This window comes from Ursus americanus, chromosome 6 (genome assembly GCF_024610735.1).
Source record: "Ursus americanus isolate L20-20 chromosome 6, mUrsAme1.1.p, whole genome shotgun sequence".
Classification (NCBI taxonomy): domain Eukaryota; kingdom Metazoa; phylum Chordata; class Mammalia; order Carnivora; family Ursidae; genus Ursus; species Ursus americanus.
Genome location: NC_142132.1, coordinates 80,417,792 through 80,432,735, shown reverse-complemented (window position 1 = coordinate 80,432,735; position 14,944 = coordinate 80,417,792). Strand labels below are relative to the sequence as shown.

General features: G+C 38.7%; 1 protein-coding gene across 1 annotated transcript in view; it reads right to left on the bottom strand.

Moving 5' to 3' along the window:
* Positions 1-5,031: 5,031 nt before the first annotated feature.
* Positions 5,032-14,944, bottom strand: part of ZNF37A (zinc finger protein 37A) — a 41,738-nt gene continuing 31,825 nt past the window's right edge. Inside the window, exon 6 of the mRNA XM_045802342.2 lies at positions 5,032-13,182. Coding sequence (XP_045658298.1) covers positions 11,735-13,182 — 1,448 coding nt within the window. The 3' untranslated portion in view covers positions 5,032-11,734. The remainder of the gene's footprint in view (positions 13,183-14,944) is intronic.

Genomic DNA, 14,944 nt, shown 5'->3' with positions numbered 1-14,944 from the left:
AAACATTTGGGTTGTTCCCAAGTCTTAGCTCTTGTAGATAAGACTGCCCCGGACGTGGGCGTGCAGACAGCTTCTTGAAGTTTTGTTTCCTTACGTGTGTTCCCAGAAGTGGAATGGCCTGATTATATGGTAGTCGCATTTGCAATCTTTGTGGAACCTTCATCCTATTTTCCACAATGGCCACACCAAGTTACAGTCCCACCAGCAATGCAAAAGTTTCCCTTTTCCCACAGCCTCGCTAGCACTTTTCTCTTCTTTTTCATTCTTTTTCTTTTTCTCTTTAAATCATTCTAACAAGCAAAAGATGTCTCACTGTGGTTTCCGTTTGCATTTCTCTAGTGATTGGTGATAGTAAGCACCTTTTTCATGTACCTGCTAGCCATTTGATTATCTTCTTTGGAAAAACGTTTCTTTGGATCCTTTGACCATTTAAAAAAATTTTTTTCTGTTGAGTTGCATGAATTCTTTATATCTTTCAAATATTAACCCTTCATCAGATACATGGTTTACAAATATTTTTTTCCCATTCCAAAGATTCTCTTTTTATTTTGTTGATCATTTCTTTTGCTACACAGGGCTTTTCGGTTTGAGACACTCCCACTTGTTTATTTTTTATTGCTTGTGCTTTAGGTCATTATATCAAAAACAATCATCACCAACACCCATGTCAAAGAACTTTTTATCTGTTTTCTTCTAGGCATTCTATGGTTTCTTGTCTTGCATTTAAGTCTTTCATCCATTTTGAGTTCATTTTTGTGGGCAGTGTAATAGAGGGCTTGTTTCATTCTTTGACATGCGAATGTCCAATTCCCCCAGCACTATTTATTGACGAGACTGTTTTCTCCATGGAGTATTCTTGGTTCCCTTGTCAAATATTAGTTGACTGTATTGCATGGGTTTATTTCTGGGCTCTCCATTTATTTCTATCAGTCTGTATGTCTGTTGTATGCCAGCAGCACACTGTTTTGCTAACCTTAGCTCTATAAGATAGCTTGAAATAGGGAAGCGTGAACCTCCCACAGGATTGCTTTTGCTATTCAGGGTCTTCCGTTGTTCCATATAAAATTTTAGGATAATTTTTTTCTACTTCTGTAAAAAACTCCCTTGGAATCTTGATAGGCATTGCACTGAATCTATAGATGGCCTTGGTTAGTATGGAGATTTCAAAAATATTAATTCTCGTATCAATGAATATGGAATGCCTTTCCATTTATTTGTGTTTTCTTCAATTTCTTTCATCAATGTCTTATAGTTTTCAGTGAAGAGACCTCTCATCTCTTTGGTTAAATTTAATCCTGGGTGTTTTACTGTTTTTCATGCTACCGTGTATAGCAGAGCTTTATTTCTGAAAATTTGTTTTTAATGTATACAAATGCTGCTAATTTTGTATCCTGCAGCTTTCCTGAAATCACTGCTTAGCTCTAACAATATTTTGGTGGAGTCCATAGGATGTTCTCTATATAAAATCATGCCATCTGCAAATATAGACAGTTTTATTTCTTCTAATCCTATTCTGATACCTTTTATTTCTTTTCCTTACCTAAATGCTCTTCCAGCATTATGCTGAATAGGAGTGGTGACAGGGGACACCCCTGTCTTCTTTTTGATCTTAGAGGGAAAGCTTTCAGACTTTCACCACTGAGAATGATATTAGCTGTGGGCTTGTCATATACAGGCTTTGCTATGTTGAGATGTGTTCCTTCTATAATTAATTTATGAGTTTTTGCCAGGAACAGACGTTAAATTCTGTCAAATGCTTTTTCTGCATCTATTGAGATGATCATGATTTTTTCTTTTGTTCTTTTAATGTGTTGTATCACCTTTATTGGTTTGCATATGCTAAATCATCCTTGCAGCCCAGGGAAAAATCCCACTTGAACATGGTAAAAGATCCTTTTAAATGGGCTGCTAAATTCAGTTTGTTGGTATTTTGAGAACTTTTGCATCCATATTCATCAGAAATATTGGTCTATGGTATTCTTTTGTTGTAGTGCCCTTTTTTGGCATCAGGGTAATGCTGACCTCATAGAATGAATTAGAAAGCACTCCTTCCTCTTCTGTTTTTTGGAATAGCTTGAGGATAGGTATTGCTTCATTCCAATATGTTTTGGTATGTTCTTTCCATTTTCATTTGTCTCATGTCTCATGTTCATTTTTCTTTTCATTTGTTCTTTCATACACTGATTTTTGAGGGAGTACTATTTAATTTCCATATATTTGTGAGTTTTTCCAATTATCTTCCTGGGCTGTTTTTTTTTTTTTTTTTAGTGTGTGTGTGTGTGTGTGTGTGTGTGTGTGTGTGTGTGTTTAAATTCATGCCATTGTGGTCAGAGAGGATACTTGGTATGATTTCAATCTTCTTGGATTTGCTAAGACTTGTTTTGTGGACTAACATACGGTCTACCCTAGAAAGGGTTCCATGTGGGCTTGAGAAGAATGCTATTTTGCTGTTGTTGGATAGAAGTCTCTGTATATGTCCATTAGGTCCATTTCATCTATAGTGATGTTCAAACCTGCTATTTCCTGGTTGATTCTCTCTCTGGATGATCTATCCTTTTTGAGAGGGGAGTATTTAAGTCCTCTAATATTATTGTATTGCTGTTTATTTTTCCTTTTAACTCTGTTTTACTTTATGTATTCAGTAGCTTTAATGTTGGGTGCATAAATATATACAAATATAACTTCTTGATGGGTTGATGCTTTTACTGTTATATAATGAACTTTTCTCTTTTTACTGTTTTTAAAGTTGATTTTGTCTGATATAAGTATAGCTCCCTCTGCTATTTCTGGTTACCATTTGCATGAAATAATTTTGTCATCCCTTTGCTCTCAGTTTGTATGTGTCTTAATACTAGAGTCCCTTGTAGGCAGCATATTGTGGGATTTTATTGTTTCATCCATTCAACCATTCTATGTCTTTGAAGAAGCCATTTTTACATTAAAGTAAGTACTGATAGATAGGGGCTTACAAATGCCATTTTTTAAAAAAGATTTTATTTATTTATTTGACAGGGAGAGAGGCAGCGAGAGCGGGAACACAGGCAGGGGGAGTGGGAGAGGAAGCAGACTCCTAGTGGGGGAGCCTGATGTGAGGCTCGTTCCCAGGACTCCGGGATCACACCCTGAGCCGAAGACAGACGCTTAACGACTGAGTCACCCAGGCGCCCCACATATGCCATTTTGTTCATCGTTTTCTGACTCTTTCGTAGATCCACTGTTCCTTGCTTCTTACCCACCTGTGTCTTGATGTCTTTTGGTCAGTATGCTTTGACTTCTTTATCATGTTCTTTTATGTAAATGCTATAGGTTTTTCCTTTGTGGTTCCTTTAAGATATAAAGTATCTTAAAATTGTAACAGTCTACTTTAAACTGATAACAACTTAAATTCAACAGCATTCCTAAGCTTTACACTTTTACTTCTCCTCTCTCACACATTCTCATTATTGATGTTACAGTTTACATACTTTTATATTGTATTCCCAATAAAAGGTTACTGCATTCATGGTTATTTTTACTAAGTTTTTTTTAACTTTTAAACTAGCATTGATAGGGAATTATGCACCACTGCAGAATAAGCCTCAGACCACACACACACACACACACACACACACACACACACACACACACAAAAGAGGCTTGCAGGGCTTGGAGCTGGTCCCCACTTCGCCCAGTCAGGGGAGCTAATATATAGCCACACCCACTACTGAATGTGGATGCCCAGCCCACCTGAGCACCTGAGTGGAGATGATGGCCAGCAGCACTGCCCATCTGCAGGGTGAGGACACCGGCTCCATCTGGCCAGGGAACCAGGGGCACAGTTCTGCCTGACCAGCTCCCCACACAAGAGTTTTGCCAGCCTTGAGGCCTGTTCTGTTGCCCTGCCTGGGCAGGGAAGCTACCCCACTGCTCTGCCTACCACTGAATACAACCTGCAGCTCTTCTCACAGCAGAACAGTGAGCACAGGCAGCTCAATAACCTCACGAACCCCTTACTCTCTGCTCTACAACCCTCATCCACCACCCAGCTCTGTGAGTCGCAAGACAGAACTAAGTGTCAAGTTAGTTCAATAAAACATTTCAGTTGGGCAAGAGACCTTTTCTAGAAGTTTACAGAACACTTCTGCAAACAACTCTGGTGAGAAATAGAACATGTGCCCATCCCAAACACATCTCTGAGACGAGTGTCTTTCATGACTGGCTTAATCCAATCAACCTTTACCTTTGAACCTTCCCAGGCTAAGGTGAAAAACAAGTTAAGGCTCTGCCATCAAGGGAGAAATGAGTGTTGGGTATAAAGAGTCTGTAAAACCCTATCAATTGTTTGAAAGTTAATTTAAGAAATACCAGCTAACACATGCACAGCTCATATTAAACTGCCCCTATGAGCTAGCCACTATTAATGTCCCCATTTTACAGATGACAGTCTGAGTACATACAGTAATTTGTCTCAAATCTAATAAGTGATAAGAGCCAGACAACATCATAAGAACCCAGGAGACCTGATCTCTAATTCTACAGCCTCCCCTATACTGGGGAAGAAATGAATAAGACAAAATATGTACATACAACATCATAACACAAACGTAGATGGTTCCTGTTATACTAGGGCTTTGCAACTCATACCTAAGTAGATTTCTCATTGGAACATTTCGGCTGGATATTTTCTTCATATAATGGAAAGCAATAGTGTGTTGAACTCAAGTAGTACTCTTCACATCTGCTTTCATTAATTAATTTGATATTGCTTGTTTTTTTAAAGATTTATTTTAGAGAGAAAGAGAGAACATGCATGCACAGGGGGAGGGGCACAGGGGGAGAGAGAATCCATGAGCAGAATCCCTGGCTGAGCAGAGAGCCTGACTTGGGGCTCAATCCCAGGCCCCTGAGATCACAACCTGAGCCGAAACCAAGAGTTGTCTGCCCAACCCACTGAGCCACCCAGGTGCCCCGATATTGCTTATTCTGTGTAATTAGTACACAGAATCATTACACCCACTGGTGGATCCTGAGGCAGATAAAACTTCATAAACACAATGTTTGAATTCTTTATTGAAGAATTAATACAAAACACTGGCCATATCCACTTTTATATGCCAGCAAACTGTGAAAGAACACATAGGAGATATGGTAAAACTGTAGGATATTATTTCACTTAACATATATATTGAATAAGATGACTTGGTTAGCTTTTAATAAGGAACACCATTGCTATGTGTCACATGGTAATTTTACATAGTAAACTCACATACATAAGCACTTATTACACATGGGATTCTTCACACACATGTTCACTGCTGTTGTCCTAATTATTCATCTTGTGTCGTGTTTTTAAGTGAGATGGGAAGCTGTTGGAGGAATCCAAGCAGATAGTGAACAATGCCAGGCTTTCTGCTTTTATTAAGGAACATTTATACTCAAACATGAATATATATAAATATTCACAATAAATTTTGTAAACTGAATACACCTACAATCAATATTGAGATAAAAAGAGTACCATTAGCACCAGAGGAGCCCCCTTCAGTCAATCTCTGCAACCTACCATCACCCAGGCAATCACCATCCCATCCCAACTTCTAACAGCTTATATGACATCTGCTTGCTTCTTGAATGAAAACACAGCACTTACTATCCTGTGTTGTTTCTTTTGAAGGCATACAATTGGGTTCATTCGTTCCTACTTCTGTAGAAAACAGCACTGAATGAAGAGCACAATTTCTGCGCCCATTTTAGCGACGGTGGCCATTTGTGCTGTTTCTACTTCTTCTGGGCTAGATTACTACTACCATGAATATTGTTTCAGGAAACATGTATTTCTGCTCAATATATGCCTAGAAGTATAATTACACAGCCAAAATTTACATGTATGTTCAGCTTTAGTAGAAAGAGCCCATTTTCCAAAGTGCACAGCTTACATTCCCACCAAACTTGTATTAGTCCCAGCTGCTTCAGCTCTTCATCAATTGGTGTGTTATCACCGTAGCCATTCCGGTGTGCAGTAGTATTACATTTTTGTTAGAAATTTGCTTTTCCATGATGACTAATGAAATTGAGCAACTTTCCACATTTACTGGTCATTTAAATATACTCTGTGAATTATGTTCAATCTGCTATTTTTCTTTTTCTTGCTGATTTGTTGGAGTTCCTTCTATATTCTGTAGAAGGGTCCTTGATTTGAGATACGCATTGCAATTATCTTCTCCCAGTCTGTGGCTGGCTTTTAACACCTATGTTTTTCTGGCTTTTGTTTCTGAACAAACGGCAGTTCTTAATTCTAATGTAGTCGGACTTTATCTATGGTTTTTGCTTCCTGTTTAAGGTGTCTTAGCCAAAGTCATGATGCCCACCTACATTTTCTTCTAAAAGTGTTACTGTATTACCTTTCACATTTAGATGTACAATCCATACGAAACCAGTTTCTGTGTATGGTGTGTGGCTACAGTCAAAATGTTTCTTATGCATACAGAGAGCCAATTAACCCAGCAGCATTTATCAAAAATGCCATCTTTTTATCACAATATTACAGTGTCACCTTTGTCATATATCAATATATTGGGGCCTGTTTCTGGACATTGTTTACATTTGTGCCTATACCACAGTCTTGATACACAGCAATCTAAATCCTGTAGATTTATTTTTCTATTTTCATGTTGTCTTAGCTATGAGTAGCCATTGCATCTACATATACATTTTAAATTCAGACTTGCTAATTTCTAATTAGCTGCTAGATGGTGATTAGGGTTGCACTGAATCTACCATTCAATTTGGGGAGGGGGGAATGAGTCTTCAAAGTCATCAACACAGTGAGTATATCTTTCCACTTATTTTGGTCTTTAACATCCCTTAATTTGGCAATGCAGTTTTTGGATATCTAGAACTTACTGTTTTAGGACTATTGTAAACCTAACAGCAATGTAACAGTAAAAGTGCACATCTTGATATAATTTGATAAATACATCTGCATAAGCATCACCACAATGTAGTGAACCTACCCATCACCTGCAGGGATCACTGCCCCTTTACTGCCTGATGTCCACTGACATGAAAACAATTATTTCCTGGATTTGATCTGTTTTCCTTTTCCCTGTGTTTTTAGGCAGGCAGGTAAATCTGGTCTCTGCTACACTATCCTGGGTGAATACAACATTTCTGGTATCACTTAATTTATTTTCTATTTGTAGTTTATATATAGAAACAATTTTTCTACAGTGAGTTTGCTAATTCATTTACTTCTAATAATGTCTCCATAGATTTTTTTCACATCTCTATGCAATGATACCACCTACCAATAATGAGTTGTGCTTCAATCTTCCCAGTTTTATGCCTTAAACTTCTTTTTCCTTTTTGCCTTATGACGAGCTAGAGCCTTCAGTCCTATGTTAAACAGAAGTGGTAACAAGCACTGTTGTCTCACTAATATCAGGAAGAGATATCTTAGTACTTATCTACTTGGTATGATGTTTGCTGTATGTTGGTCTCCTTGTTTTTGACACACTTTCCTTCCATTCCTAGTTTTGTTGTTTTTTAACCACAAATGGGTACAGTTTTATCAAATATGTTTTCTGCATCTATTGAAATAATCAAGTGGCTTCACTTAACTTTTTCTACTCATGTGGTAGGTCAGGTCAATTAACTTTTAAATATTTATTCTGAAATAATTTCACATTTGTAAAAAGTCACAAGCATAATACCAAAAAAACTCCCATATCCCCCTCACTCAGATCCCCCTAACTGTACTGGACCTCCCCCTTCTGTCCCTTGCATACCTGCATTCACATACACATTATTAAGTTTTTCTCTAAAGCATTAGAAAATAAGCTGCAGATGTGAGGCTCCATTACCCCTACCTACTCCAGTGTGTATCTTCCCCAAAGACACTCATCTATGGAACCACCCACAATCATCCAAGTCAGGAGATAAACATTGATAAACACCACCATCCAATCCATACACTGAATTTTGCCAACTGTTCTAACAATGTCTATTCTTCCTTTTTGTTATTTTAAAATATCTCCAGTCTCAGAATGCCTGGGTGGCTCTGCTGGTTCAGAGTCCGATTCTTGGTTTTGGCTCAGGTCATGATCTCAGGGTCGTGAGATCAAAGCTAGTAGGGCTCCCCACTCGGCAGGAAGTCTGCTTGAAGATCTCTCCCTCTCCTGCTCCCCCTACTCGCCGGCTCACTCTCTAAAATAAATAAATCTTTAAAATATCTCCAGTCTCCTCTAATCTGGAATGGTTTCTCAGTCTTTTTAATGCCCTTCACATTTTTAAACACTATAGGCTTTGCATTCAGTAAAATAACCTTTCAAATGGATTCACCTACTATTTCCTCCTAAGCAAATGCAGATCACACTTTCTTGGCAAAAATACCACACAAATGATGCTGGCTCTTCTCTGTGCATCCCATCAGGGGACACATCATGGGGACCTGTCCTACTGCACTGGTGAGGTGGACTTTGATCACCTAATCCTGTTGGTGTCTGCCAGGTTTAATCATAAAATCACCACTTTCACCTTTGCAGCTGATTAGTATTTTGTGGAGAGATATTTGAAGATTATGCCAATATTCTATTCTTCATCAAACCTCTACCCAAAAACTCTAACCTATGCTGGCAACTACCTCGTGAATCAACCACCACTCTGATGGCTGCCAAATGGTGTTTTCCTATTTCCATTATTCTCCCTATGATAATGGCATTCTTCTGTAAAGAAAAGCTTTCCCTTCTCCTCCATGAATTTACTCATTTATTTACATCACTATAAATTAATGGATTCCCATTTTATTAAGTCTCTTGCATTCTGATGCTATCATTATTTCGATGGCCAAACTGTCTCAATTTTGGCCAGTGGAACCTGTCCAAGATGGTTCTTTTGTCTCCACTATTCTTTGAACCTTTTCTGCCTGGTAAGTAAGATGATTCGAGTTCATCTTGTATTTCTTCCTCTCTCTGACCTGGAATCAGCCATCATTCCAGAGACTTGGTCCCTTTTTTGGTGGAGATCAACATTTAGAAATTAATAACCTGGCACTTGGTGTGCTCACTGCTTATGTGGTGTCATTGTGTGTAGGCCCTCTCAGCAGATAGATCCATAAAGCACGCGCATGTGCACACGTGCACACACACACACACATTTCTATGAGTTACATTCCAATCCAACACTCTGGGCTTTTCTAACTTCCCCTTCTCCATTTTTTATCAAATTCTTCCCCAGTCTGGCTCTCATCATCCTCAACACATTTTCTCCTTCGCTCAGTGTTAAATATTTCGGCCATGCTGATCGCCTCTTCCAGCTGCCCTCAATGCTCCTGATGCAAGTGTGCACCTCACCACAATACTTTTCTAATCCCCCAAGCCAGGCCTGTTCTGACTTCCACTCTAGGAAAGGAAGGGAGGAAAGAAATACAGAAAGCACAAGGGAGAAAGGAGAATGTTAGAGGAAGGAGAACTGGCCACACTAATTTCATTTTAAATATTAAATCCTTTGACTCCTCTAATAAACATTACTTGGTCCGTGGATTGACTGGATTTTTATTAGGATTATGCACCTTAATTCATAAAATATTGGTAACTTCACTTTCCTGAAATGTCTTTTACAGGTTTTGGTGTCAAGGTTGTCCTGAGCTCACAAAATGAATTAGAAAAGTTCCATCTTCCTTTCTCTGGAGAAGTTCGTAAAAGCTTGGTATCATTTTCTTCTTAAATATTTGGAATAACTGCAGTGAAGCCATCTGTTCTTAGAGTTTTCTTTCTGGGCAGTTTAGTTTACTTTTTAATTTCAAATACCAGGCATCGTTTGCAGTTGCAATAAGGTATAATCCACCTCTGGTATGACCTTGCTTTTACTGATAGCACGCTATGCTCTGCAAGGGCCCATCCTACAGGCAGGTCCCAAATTCTAATCATTTTTTTCTCAGTACTGAAATCTTTCAGCTTCGCTTTTCAGGTTCCTGCCCTGTGCTGAGTCAGTCTTCTAAAAATTTCTTGAAAAACTGTCTGACCTCTAATGCTTAAGAATTTTTCACTCCAGGCTTGACTGCCAAAAGTTCCGCTGGCTTCTAGTTTCCACCCTCCTGCAGAGTTTCAGCTCCACCTGAGCCACACTCAGTACTCAGGTTCCTCCCCGAGCCCAGAACTGGCAAGTGCTCCCAGGAGAAACAGCTGCATTTCCCCCTGTACTTTCTATGATCCACTCCTCTCCTGAATTCTACCTCTAGTCCTCTTTGCTTCTGCAGCCATAGGCTGCATTCAAATAGATGCTTTTTGTGGTATCTTTCTAGTTGTTCTCAGTTAGTACACTGATCTGCTGCAAGCTACTATAACCTACCCAGTAGTATTATCTGCTTGTGCGTTTTTAAAGCTTTATATTTATTTATTTATTCATTCATTCATTCATTTTATTTATTTTTTAAAAGATTTTATTTATTTGACAGACAGAGACAGCCAGCGAGAGAGGGAACACAAGCAGGGGGAGTGGGAGAGGAAGAAGCAGGCTTCCAGTGGAGGAGTCTGATGCAGGGCTCAATCCCAGAACGCTGGGATCACGCCCTGAGGTGAAGGCAGACACTTAACGACTGAGCCACCCAGGCACCCCTAAAGCTTTACATTTAAGAACACATTTTCATATATAAATGTTTCATTTTTTGGAAATTGTTACATATAAAAGGTGGTAAGTATGTGGAGAACCAGAGCTGGGTACAGTAAGTCTCTCACAACAGGATGACACTTGTCAGGACAGAGACCACCTATGCTCCACACTCACTTCCACTACATTCACTAAGCTGCACGCACAGCAACTCACCCTTCCCCTCTGATCCACTATTCCAGGATGAGCCACTCAAAATCAGTCTGTTCCAGAATCACTAACATCCCGCTGGCAAGCTCCTCCTACCTGTGTCACCAGCTCCAAAATCTTTTACCTGGACATCAGAAAGTACTGTGGATGGTTCCTCTTGCTAAAAGTCTTCTCTTGCTCTGCATATGCCTGAGGAGTAAACCTCTGATATGCTTACAACTGATGGTCCCAGTGTGGTGTGTTTTCACAGCTAATACCTTAAACATCCTGGGTATCTTTATTAGAAAAGGTGGGGCAAAAATAGTAATACCTTCAACAGAGGGGAACAACGGACCTGGCAATGGGCCAAAGTGTATCTTAACAAAAATAAAATGCTATTTCTAAATGAAAACATTCTCCATATTTCCTAAATTGCTAGAAACCCTTCAATTCAAAATCTCTGATGTATAAGCTTAGAGTTTAACTTAAAGCTTCCACATATTTAAAGTATTTTCTCTAGTAACTTCCAACATCCACCAGATGCTACTTTAAGCACTTAGCACAAATCTAATAAAATATCACCTCATCGTACATGCTTTCCTATAGTTTCCTATAATTTGTGCATTTTCTAAAATCTGTGGATAAAGTCTTCTCTAGCCTACGAATGCTGACAGAGGTTTCTAACTTACGTGTTTTCTTTGATGTTTAGTGAGAAGTGGCTTTGGGCAAAAGGTTCCCTACATTCATTCACCAATAGGTTTCCACACTGAGTTTTCTGATATACTGCATGGTTCAAATTCCAGGACAAAAGTTTTCTATATTCCGCAGCTTCAAATCATTCTCTCCCTTCTATAAGGTCTCTGCTACATTGTGAGACGGACTTTAGACCAAAGATGTTTTCAAAATCATTGTATCAATGGATTTTTCTCCCCTTTTGTGTTTTTTCTATAAACTCTTGACTTCACCCAGAGTGATTTCCCTCATTTATTACATTTATAGGGTTTCTCCCCAAATGTGTTCGTTGATGTACAGTGAGTTTAGACTTCACATAGAATGACTTTCCACAAACATTACATTCATAGGGTTTTTCCCCCGTGTGTGTTCTATGATGTGCAATGAGTTTTGACTTTACACAGAATGATTTTCCACATTCATTACATTCATAAGGTTTCTGTCTTATGTGAGTTCTCTGATGAACAATTAGAGCTGACTTCTGACGGAAATTTTTTCCACATTCATTACATCCAAAAGGTTTCTCCCCTGTGTGTCTTCTCTGATGTTCTGTGAAACCCGAGTAATAGCAGAAAAATTTTCCACATTCAATACATTCATAGGGTTTCTCACCTGTGTGAGTTCTCAGATGTTTGGTAAGGGTTGACTTCTCAGAGAAGGATTTCCCACATTCGTTACATTCATAAGGTTTTTCCCCTGTGTGAGTTCTTTGATGTTTAATGAGGTCTGATTTTCTGAGAAAGGCCTTCCTACATTCGTGACATTCATAGGGCTTCTCCCCTGTGTGTGTTTTTTGATGTACAGTAAGGACGGACTTAAATGAGAAGGCTTTCCCACATTCACGACATTCATATGGTTTCTCCCCTGTGTGTGTTCTCCGATGTTGAGTGAGGGTAGACTTTTCACTGAAGGATTTTCCACATTCCTGACATTCAAAAGGTTTCTCCCCTGTGTGAATTCTCTGGTGTTTAATGAGGTCTGAATTCTTGTAGAAAGTTTTCCCACATTCATGACATTCACAAGATTTTTCTCCTGTGTGTGTTCTCTGATGTCTTGTATGGGCTGACTTCTGGTTGAAGGTTTTTCCACACTCATGACATTCATAAGGTTTTTCTCCTGTGTGTGTTCTCTGCTGTACACCAAAGACTAACTTTTCACTGAAAAACGCTCCACATTCATTATATTCAAGTATATTGTCAACTGAGTGGGTTCTCCGAATTGGAATGAGGTTTGACTTCTGGCTGAAAGGCTGAACACTCTGATGCTCAAAGAGAATGCATTCCTCAAAGAAATTTTCTCTACATTCATTAAATTCACAGTGATTCTCTCTTGGATGTGTTCTCTGATGAGCAATGAGAGATGACATATCACAGAAGATCTTCCCACATTCACTGTATTCACAGGTATTCTTTCCTGTGTAAGCTTTCTTATGTACAACAAAGAGTGAATTCTCATGGAAAGCTTTCCTACATTCACTGTATTCAAAAGGTTGCTCCAAAATTTGAATTTTCTGATGGTGAACCAAGTCTTCATTAAGGTGGAGGCCATTCCCATTTTTATTATATTCATAAGGTTTCTCTTCACAATGAATTCTTTCATACTTATTATGGAGCCAATTTCTACCTTTGTTAAACTCATTGAACTTCTTTCTTGAATAGTTCCTACTATTAATTAATTCTGAAATATAAATAGAGTAACAAGGAAGATTAGTTGACAAGGATATTTAGGAGAAACAGAATTAGTAAGGATTTAGGGAGTGGACAAGCCTAGTTCATTATCTCCTCATGTCTTGACTATGACAACAGTATACACACTTCCAGTCTCATCTCTTTTCCATTCTACACAATAGCAACAAATCAAATTTCTAAGAACTCTAATTCAAAAGGGAATAGTGTGTGTATGTATGTGTGTATATATATATATATATATATATATATATATATATATATATGCATATATATGTGCATTTTATCTCTGCATAATATGAAACCTACAATTCTTTTTTTTTTAATAATGATTTTTTATTATATTATGTTAGTCACCATACAGTACATCCCCGGTTTCCAATGTAAGGCTCCATGATTCATTAGTTGTGTATATTTTTTATTTTTTTTTTAATGATTTTTTATTATATTATGTTAGTCACCATATAGTACATCCCCGGTTTCCGATGTAAGGCTCGATGATTCATTAGTTGTGTATAACACCCAGTGCACCATGCAATACGTGCCCTCCTTACTACCCATCACCGGCCTATCCCATTCCCCCACCACCCTCCCCTCTGAGGCCCTCAGTTTGTTTCTCATAGTCCATAGTCTCTCATGTTTCATTCCCCCTTCTGATTACCCCCCCTTTCTTTATCCCTTTCTTCCCCTACCGATCATCCTAGTTCTTATGTTCCATAGATGAGAGAAATCATATGATAGTTGTCTTTCTCTGCTTGACTTATTTCACTTAGCATTATCTCCTCCAGTGCCGTCCATGTTGTAGCAAATGTTGAGAACTCGTTCTTTCTGATAGCTGAGTAATATTCCATTGTATATATGGACCACAACTTCTTAATCCAGTCATCTGTTGAAGGGCATCTCGGCTCCTTCCACAATTTAGCTATTGTGGACACTGCTGCTATGAACATTGGGGTGCATATGGCCCTTCTCTTTACTACGTCTGTATCTTTGGGGTAAACACACAGTAGTGCAATGGCTGGATCATAGGGTAGCTCAATTTTTAACTTTTTAAGGGACCTCCACACGGTTTTCCAGAGTGGCTGTACCAACTTGCATTCCCACCAACAATGTAGGAGGGATCCCCTTTCTCCACATCCTCTCCAACAATTGTTGTTTCTTGCCTTGTCTATTTTTGCCATTCTAACTGGCGTAAGGTGGTATCTCAGTGTGGTTTGGATTTGAATTACCTTGATGGCTAATGATTTTGAACATTTTTTCATGTGTCTGTTACCATTTGTATGTCTTCATTGGAAAAGTGTCTGTTCATATCTTCTGCCCATTTTTTGATTTGTTTATTTGTTTCTCGTGTATTGAGTTTGAGAAGTTCTTTGTAGATCTTGGATACCAGTCCTTTATCTGTAGTGTCATTTGCAAATATATTCTCCCATTCCGTGGGCTGCCTCTTAGTTTTTCTGTTTCCTTGGCTGTGCAGAAACTTTTAATCTTGATGAAGTCCCACAAGTTCACTTTATCTTTTGTTTCTCTTGCCTTTGGGGATGTGTCATGAAAAAGGTTGCTTTGGCCGATGTCATAGAGGTTGTTGCCTATGTTCTCCTCTAGAATTTTGATGAATTCCTGTCTCACATCGAGGTCTTTCATCCATTTGGAGTTTATTTTTGTGTATGGTGTGAGATAGTGGTCAAGTTTCATTCTCTTGCATGTAGCTGTCCAATTTTCCCAGCACCATTTATTGAAGAGACTGTCTTTTTCCC